The sequence below is a fragment of the Mercenaria mercenaria genome, chromosome 2 (assembly GCF_021730395.1).
Source record: "Mercenaria mercenaria strain notata chromosome 2, MADL_Memer_1, whole genome shotgun sequence".
NCBI classification, from domain to species: Eukaryota; Metazoa; Mollusca; class Bivalvia; order Venerida; family Veneridae; genus Mercenaria; species Mercenaria mercenaria.
Window position 1 is genome coordinate 32,230,705 of NC_069362.1, and position 8,705 is coordinate 32,239,409.

Below are 8,705 nucleotides of genomic sequence, written 5' to 3' on the forward strand. Positions count from 1 at the left end.
AAGGAGTTATTAAATAAGTATGTAATAAATCTCTTTATGAGCGGTAGTGTACAATGCGATTCTATTTTACATATACACTGAATGGACCTTATCGACGAGTCAAAGAAATTTGACGGCTTGAGTTTGATTGATAAACTATTATTTTGGATATTTTATAAGTTATTTGAGGATCAGATAAATCCACTAAAATTGCTGAGCGTCTACATGTACATATCTGAAAATTTCTTACATGTAACATCAAATACAGTTTCAATTTAGTCTGTACACGGTCAAAAACAATTACCATAAATCATGCATCTTTAGACTTAGAACGCATGCACTCATAATATTAGGCCGAAAGCTTTAAGTGCACAGTAATGGATTTGAACATGTTTTATCTATTTAACAATATTACCGAACTGTACGTTTTATTTCCGACATGTTGTATCCCATGTATAGCTAGTGCTGTATGGGTGGCTGCGTTCTCGGACTACAGCTTTGAAAAACAAAAACAGAATTAAGATAAGAATAAGTAATTCTGTTCTTGTTTTTCAAAGCTTGAGATGATTCAGCCCTGACATTAATGGCATAAGGCCATTATACAATAAAGGCAATTTCTGACAGCAAATCTGGAACTGGCAAATAAGACAGTTGTCAATTCTGCCAATTTACGGCTCCATTGAAAACAATACCGACCCACAAAACCTGTATGATAGGTCCAATTCAGACGGGTCACTGATTAAATCGTAATATCAAACTATGCATTATTTGCTAATGCCATGTTTTACTGCTGTCTGTAACAACTCAACAGAACAACATTTTAGAAGCACAACGCGTTTGAGACAAAATATCCAAAATCTTATCTTTCAATGTATTGTATACCTGTAATCCTGTCCACATAATTAAAGAAATTGTGAAAATACACCTGGACAGAACTGAAAAGGCAGAGGACTGTGGAGCTAAGCTTCATGAATTAAAAACTTAAGAAACGCTCTTGAACAATATGACATAACCATGCAAACTTAACGGATTTCGTTCCAAACCTCGGACCAATCCTCTCTCTAACTCTCTAAATTCTAATTTGTTTAATCATTCCCATTGTTTCCTTGTTTATGGCTAGTCCATTATTTTGTACTGGGGACCGTATCCGTTTTTTGAGGAATTGCGCTCGATAGTGTATCATTGAAGGTTTCATGAACACCGCCTTATTAACACATAATACATTAGTGGCTGTCCAAAAGTATATTAGTACTTGTAACATATGCAAATGTTGGGTTCTGCTCACCCTGGGGCTAGAGAACATGGACGGAAGTATGCATTTCCAATATCGTCCGTGAACAGGCTGAATTAAACCGAGCCTGCAACATTTTCATTTTTGTCGTATTGGGCGACCTTTGGAGTTTCCATTTCTTCTGTTTGACTGAGTCTGGGAATTTTCAAAACATATACGTTTTAATACTATCAATACAGTAAATACAAGACATGGAACACCGATAAGATAATTACGGGAAATGTCATCAGGGTTCTTCATCTGTCAAAGACAGCTTCATATGACCTTCTATTTACCGCAACTATAATTTAACTAACGCTTACAACCATGTATTTTTATATAGTTCTGTTATTCTGGATTGTCTTTCTTTACGAGCTATAGTATCAGTAGGCTTGCAAATATAAGAGAAACCATAGCTACAAAGTTATAACGTGAAACGAAGTCTCCACCATTGTTTAAATCTAGTATGCAGTTTGATGTACTACAGCATGCAACCTTTCCTTTCTGTGCCGAGCAGCTGGTAGCACAGGAAAACTTGTATTCACTGATTGTTCCATTTATATCTTTCAGATCCAGCTAAATGAGAAAAAAAAACTTCATTGAAGTAATTATAATGTATAAAGATGATTTAGTAACATATTAATCAAACATTGTACAGCAAATATCTGAATCTGTCTTTTACCCTCAAAAGTCTCTAACAGTTTAAAACAAAACTTCGAAAGGATATAACGAGAACTTAAGTCGAACTACAAAGTACTATGATGAAAACATACCTCACAAATCTCTCTGGATTTGCAGGTCGTCGATTTGACAGTCTTTGTATCGTTTAAACATTCATCGGACCCACTGCAGGAACCTACTTTGCAATTAAGCGGCTGTGAAAAGAAATGCAAAACGACTGTTTAGTGATATTCAGACAGCCAGACGCTGCTATATAATTACAAACTAGGATCATATGTAAGTCCCAACTTGTTCAATGTAGAATAAAATGGTATTTTAGTTTTGTATAAGCACGTGTAGCCGTCAGTTTCATTTGTTATTGCTCTCGCAGTACCATAACTACACTGCGACGCACAAACAAATAATACATTCCGATATCTTTAAATATGCAATTTCATTTTTGATGGCCATAAATACACAAAACACAGAGGAAGAAAAATTATTTTTAAGAAAAATCATTTAACTGTGGAAAGATGTCTGTGAAAACTGTTTGATTTGTCTTCTACTTCTCTCTCCCCACGGTCTACCAGATCTAGTCCTATAGTTATTGTTTTGGGATAGAGTAAATTATTTGTATTCAAATCGTTTTAGTTGCACTGTTGTAATATATATGCGTTGTATATTTCAGAATGTGTACACTGTTAAGAAATGCTAAATGCTAGAACATTCATATTTCCATGGAAAAGGTACCTAGCATGTTCTTCTTTTACTTAATTAGAGACTTTGTAGTGGTGCTTGTTGTATTTTAGGCACCAGTTTTTATTACCATGAGACCATTATTAATGGATATTTCACCTATTAATAGAGACCACCAGTCAACAAAGGTAAGTTTTTGTTCTTCCTATTTGTGGTTTTTACAGAACATGTTCGGCTGTAGTAACAATAATATGTTTGCGCTGTTATCAAATATCTACTGTTATTCTCATTATACGTACAATATCACTGTATAATAAATTGTGAGATCTTAGAAACTTATATACATCGGTGAAATTAGCTCTTCCGTGTGACTACAACATAATCGTTTGTTAATAATCTATAGTGATATGACAAAATACTTTGATTAGCAAAGTATTTTAAAAAGCAACAAGCATGTACTGACCAACTGAAACATAGTAATATAAATTATATGGTAATAATTATAACTCATTTCTAATAATACGTTTTTAAATAACTATGATAAAAAATAGCCTGCCTTCAAATGTAATGAAGTATACAACAGGCTTAGTAGATACATTTGCAGAGAATGTTATACTGACAAGTACTTTTCATGTTGACAAGTATCAACAAAGAAACATTTGAGACTGAGTGGCAAGCAAATATTATCATTAAGCTTCAGTATCCCTTCATGCACATAATTTAATTTTCCAGTTCATCTTCTACTGATTGAACATTGCTACAACCGATTCCATTGCATTCCCCACATGCAGTAGAACAAGGCAGACCATGCTTACGGCAAGTGCATTTTCGAGAGTCGCAATTTTGTTTGCAGTTGCATCTTATGATTTTCAAAAGTCTCTCTGGCGCAGCAGGTAAATCACATTTCAGTGGGGTAAGCCTGCCATCTTTTTCATAGCAGCCCCATTCCCGTGGTTGTAGTATTCTTTCAAGCCATGTCTGAACTTGTAGGTACACGCTGTAGCTGTGATATTTGGCCGATCGAGAAACTTTCTGTATTTTAGCCTATCTAAACCTTCAATTTTCTTGCCATTGAACAAGGTACACATCATTTGCTCTCCTGCTCTTTCGACCTCTTCGTGAGTGGACTCTTTCAGAAATATCTTTGCATTTGCATGGAAATCTGTGTCGACCATGGCTTTTTTAAGAGCAATTCCTTTTCCTATTCCATATATCTTCGATGTAGTGTCACAACCGCAGAATGCGTGGACAACAGGTAAAACACTGCATATGCCTTCAGTTAGTATAGGAATAAGGTCAGTAATTCGGTCGAAAATGTGCTTCCGTGGTGTTGTCGAAAGAAGTCCATAATAAATAGATCCTAATTTTCCCATTTTTCGCGCAAATTCGTGTAGAACGAGTGCTTTAATCACCATTTTTCACTACTAGAATACATTCTGCATGAAATGAGACGGTTTTCATGTTCATATACCCCACCTGGCATGTTTTGCAGATCGAAACCGGAAGTAGGTGTTTATTGCGCGGACGAGAGCAAAAATGCGCCATTTTTAGGGTAGCAGACCACAACTGACTGGCATTTCACTAGGAACTACATAACCCCCTAATTTCTTTTCATTTTTTCGTTAGTTTGTGATAGAACTTTCATGAAAAATAGGTGTAGGAAAAAGTGATGTTCTCTAAAGATACGTAAAGACGATCTGAATTTGTCGTTTTTTTACATGAAACAAAGAAGGATTTGAATTACTGACTTTTAACCTATATTCTTTGTCTTAGAAATATCCCAAATTTTCTTTTTCTTTGAACCAGAGTCAGACTTAAAAAATATCTTTTCCCTGCCTTCTTCCGCGTGATGACACAGTAAAACTAAAAGGTCTGTATCCTCACCAATAACCACCGTCGGTTTTTCGTCTGATAATTCCACTGCTGTTTTCACTATCAAGAGATCAGCATATGTATATTCTTTACATTACACAGTTTGTCTTAAATGGGTTCAGTGCACAATTTGTTTTGTAAAATTTCAGCTTGTAATTATGCAGACAGTGTTCTTTTCAATCTGATTAGCATAAATCATTTATGTTTCAATTGGCTTAAAAAGCACAATTCTTTTCTAATAGCATTTCAATATTCCTCTTGAAGAACCACCGAACGAAACCCATATCTTTTCCCTAAATATGCAGGCTAGTTATCTGATTCTGCTGAGATTTGTTATGGCTTAAATTACACAATTTTATCTTGTTAGAATTTCAAAATTCATCAGTGAGGTTCCTCAAACCCCAATGTCAGTAAAGTCAGATCATCTTTGGCCACGATGCTCCTCGCACACATGCTTTAGCATGTTGAGGAGATGATTTTAATGAGATTACTCGATCTCCCACCCCTACTTGTACTCAAACTTTGCAGAATAGTGTTTTATGTCTGAAATGGCTTAAAATACACATTTATTCTCGTAGAATTTCAAAAGTGCACGGGGAGAACACCTAAACCCAACCTCTACCTGTATTCCATCTATACAGACTAGAACTGACACACAGACTGTGTAAGTTTCATGCTGATTTGTAGAGTATTTTGTCTGAAATGGCTTGAAATGCAATCAATTTATCCAGTAGCACTCCAAAACCCTTCGAGAGAACCCCACACCAGAAAGCACGGCACCTAAGTATATACCATAATTTTCTACTTTTATGATCTAGGCCTGAAAATTTCTATCCAATATATCTACGAAAGAATGTTCAAAATAAATGTAAACTTGCTCATCTAAATTTGAACGTAAGCTCCTGTATACCTGCCCCCACGTCCCTTCCATGATCTGACCCTTTTGCTTTTTTTTTTTTAAATTTTTATGTCGAACTTGCTACCGTAGATATTGTATGTCAAATAGCAAAAAGGTATGATCACATCATAGCTTAGCAAACTTACATGTGGCGGCACCTGCAACGTAACAAAGATGCAGGGCATATTGCTATTTTCTTTGAAACTTTTTTTTTTAATGTTAGTAATATAAAAGAAAATTAAATACTTCGCGTACAAAATAATTCTCTAAAAACAATTCCATTCCTTTATAAAAGAAAAACATGCTTGCTGACCTAAAGATATGCAAATTGTATTCGTTTATATATTGTTGCTGAAATGCTTAAATATCTTGGTGAGAGATAATAAAGAAACCTTTGTCTTACCGCAGGTGTCGTTGGTGTTGTAGGCGTTGAAACAGTACTTTTTGTCACTAAAACATAAATTAAAGGTATATTCATCAGATGAATGTAGAAAAATCGCCGAATACCAATACGTTGCAATATTTTTAAATATATTTTGACCAATTTTTGTATCCATAATCCATCTCTAAATAAGTTATAGTCTGGTTATATATACTCGTATACCTATAATTGAATACTGTAAAAGCAGAAATTTTCGCGAGGATTTAATTTTCGCTATATTCGCGAGGCCCTACATCTCGCTAAAATTAATCCTCGTGTAAATATTTACCATTAGTATAATCCAAATTAAAGTAGGATATCATTTAAACAATTTAGCGAATATTAAACCTCGCCTTGACCAAGCGAAAATATGTGCTTGTACAGTAGATAAAGCCATTAAAAAGGAAAGCAATAAGACTATGACTTCTGCTATATTGATGTTTTATATGATTTTAAAATGGCCGATTTCAAAGAGAAATGCATTTCCAATGCATTTTTTCCCGTTTAAAAGGCCAGCGTTTCATATTTCAGCCATGCATAAGAATCAAGAATTGCTTTAAATAGTGGTATCAGTAGATAAACTACCTTGGCCGATGGTGCTTGAATTTGGATTCCCAGGCAAATTGTTGGAAGTAGTCGGTGCTTCTGACGTCATAAGCTTGACAACGGCTTGTGTTGTCTTTGAATCTGTTGTAGCAGTCGTAGTTACGTTTGCTGCAAGATGAGTTGGAAGTTTCACAATCGATAGTATTACAACTGCAACTGCAAAAATGTACCATATAGTATCATAAAATAGTATGTTTTACCTCAATCTGACTAAAGTGCATCTCCTATTACGCTACGCTTAGGATCTGAAGACGAGCTATTGATAGCCTCGTTCTGACGACCCTTCCGCTAGCCAATCAAAGGCTTGCTAACAGCATTTTGGAAGCTTAAGAAAACCTATATTTAGCCTTGGTTTTTGATAATTACAATTCTTGTGTCGTAAAATGTCAGATAGCCGGTTAGCTCAGTCGGTAGGGCACTTGCTTAGTAAGCGAGGGTTCCTGGGTTCCAGCCCTGGACTGACTGCACAGTTTTCTTACTCTTTGACAGTCGTCTGATTGGTTCAAATAAAAATAGATTTGCGAAAATAAAATTAGCAATATTGGAAATCCAAATTATACTGAAGACGAATGTGAATGGGTCATCCTCAGGTCTTCGTTTAGAAGATCAAGTACTTTAGTCAGATTGGTTTTGCCTGAAGAACCAAAAAAAAAAAAAAAAAAAGAAAGAGAGAGAGAAAGAAATAGTCTTGTGAAGACTATTAAAGAATCTCTTAGATAAATGTAAAGTATATCCATAATGTTTTCAATGCTATGCTTTTAGGTTAGCTGCTTTTGCTTTAATTGCAATACAATAAACATATACAGTAGAATAAATAAAAACTGACTTGAAACAATTTCTACTTTAAGGTAGTTTTGAACGTTTAAAATAAATATTGTTCTTACAATGTACCATATTATTTTCGAAGCATCATTGTACCCGATAGAAATTCAGTCAATAACAACGACTGGACCATGTGCTTGATGCTTTGAAAAGACTGGTCAATTTTTACAAAGGGCTTCTGCGGAAATCGCACTTTTAAGTACATTTTCGCTGAAAAACTCTCGCAATGCAGCTTTTAATGAAACTTTTCATATTTATATAGATTCTACTTTCCAAGTTTTCAATCATATGGTCATATAAATTGTTTATGTCCATGTGCTTTTTTTCAGATTTCGCCAAATATCAATTGCAGCCCTTACTTCGCTAATATGTATGTTATTATTTTGAATGTTTTTACATCAAAGTCTATCTTTTATAAAGATCATACTTAAGACAGACAATACCGCTGATCGTATTACATGTACACTTTATTTCGACGATATCGGGTCGATATTGCGATATGAATTTCATATAAAACTCTACGATAAAGTCCGAAAAAACCCGCTTGTGAAAAGAAACTTTATTAAAAGGTTCCCGCCTATCATCATCTGAAGATCTATCTTTCAGGAACAAAGTCTCCGCTGGACCAGCTACTATGCCTAACTCTGACCTCTCTGTCTCTGTCTCTATGTCTCTCTCTCTCTCTGGTTCGGATAAAATATTACGAAATAAATTAGAAAAAGACGAACTTACAAAATATTGCTCGGCTATCCATCATTGAAGTTAAAACTACTTCTCCGTAGAAACAATGGAAGACTTTCTGTCTGTCAGCTGTATTTATATAGATATACTGGCTATCTTACATCGCTGTTGAATGTTTGCTTTCCTAATCCCACAAATCCGAATAATGTGTTGTCATAAACACCTTTAAAGCATCGGTGTTATAGGAATCTTTGACCCTGTGAACGGAAAGTTTAGGCTTTTGACTGGCCAGTATGTCCCAAATGTAGTTTCTTGCTCAGACTGTAGTCCCTATAAGGATGTCATCAAGCTCATTTGATTCCAGCTGCAGTTTGATTCAGTTTGTTTTCTTTTTTTCTACATTTCAGTCATGTAGTGTTTCCTGAGATCTAAACCACCAGAAAGATTAGTGAATGTGTTAATCTTATCATGTTGATTCTTGTTGCTTTTTCATACACAGTGTTCCTTTCATATTGCAATATTTAAGTATTTTTTACACTGTTTGTCCTGACCGCGCACGTTCCAACGACCATACATGACCCCTTCGAATATTGCTTTCCGGGAGCCACTTTTCGTACATTTATGGCTCCTTGAGGAATTATATATGGAAGAGTTGTAAATAGGGATAGAAGAGCTAGAAAGGTATACTTGTGATGGAAGGGTGATAAACGAGACTTGAAATATCAACCGTCTTACAACCATGCTGTCTTGCTAACCTTCTAACATTCTATCAGCGGAATACTGTCACCGACATCCCTACA

At 35.2% G+C, this 8,705-nt stretch overlaps 1 protein-coding gene across 1 annotated transcript; it reads right to left on the reverse strand.

The window, feature by feature from the left end:
- Nucleotides 1-1,412: 1,412 nt before the first annotated feature.
- Nucleotides 1,413-8,109, reverse strand: LOC123562650 (mucin-5AC-like). Its single transcript, XM_045355268.2, has 5 exons — nucleotides 7,957-8,109; nucleotides 6,382-6,558; nucleotides 5,779-5,825; nucleotides 2,023-2,124; nucleotides 1,413-1,825 (listed from the first exon to the last, which is right to left on the reverse strand). The coding sequence occupies exons 1-5, from the start codon at nucleotides 7,979-7,981 to the stop codon at nucleotides 1,625-1,627; spliced, it is 552 nt and encodes a 183-aa protein (XP_045211203.2). The 5' UTR covers nucleotides 7,982-8,109; the 3' UTR covers nucleotides 1,413-1,624.
- Nucleotides 8,110-8,705: the final 596 nt, after the last annotated feature.

Coding starts and splice junctions, on each gene's coding strand:
- LOC123562650 (XM_045355268.2), bottom strand. CDS start 7,981: ATGATGGATAGCCGAGCAATATTTT. Junction 2,125..5,778: donor CAACACCAACGACACCTGCG/GTAAGACAAAGG, acceptor TTCTTTTCACAG/CCGCTTAATTGCAAAGTAGG. Junction 1,826..2,022: donor AATCCAGAGAGATTTGTGAG/GTATGTTTTCAT, acceptor TTTCTCATTTAG/CTGGATCTGAAAGATATAAA.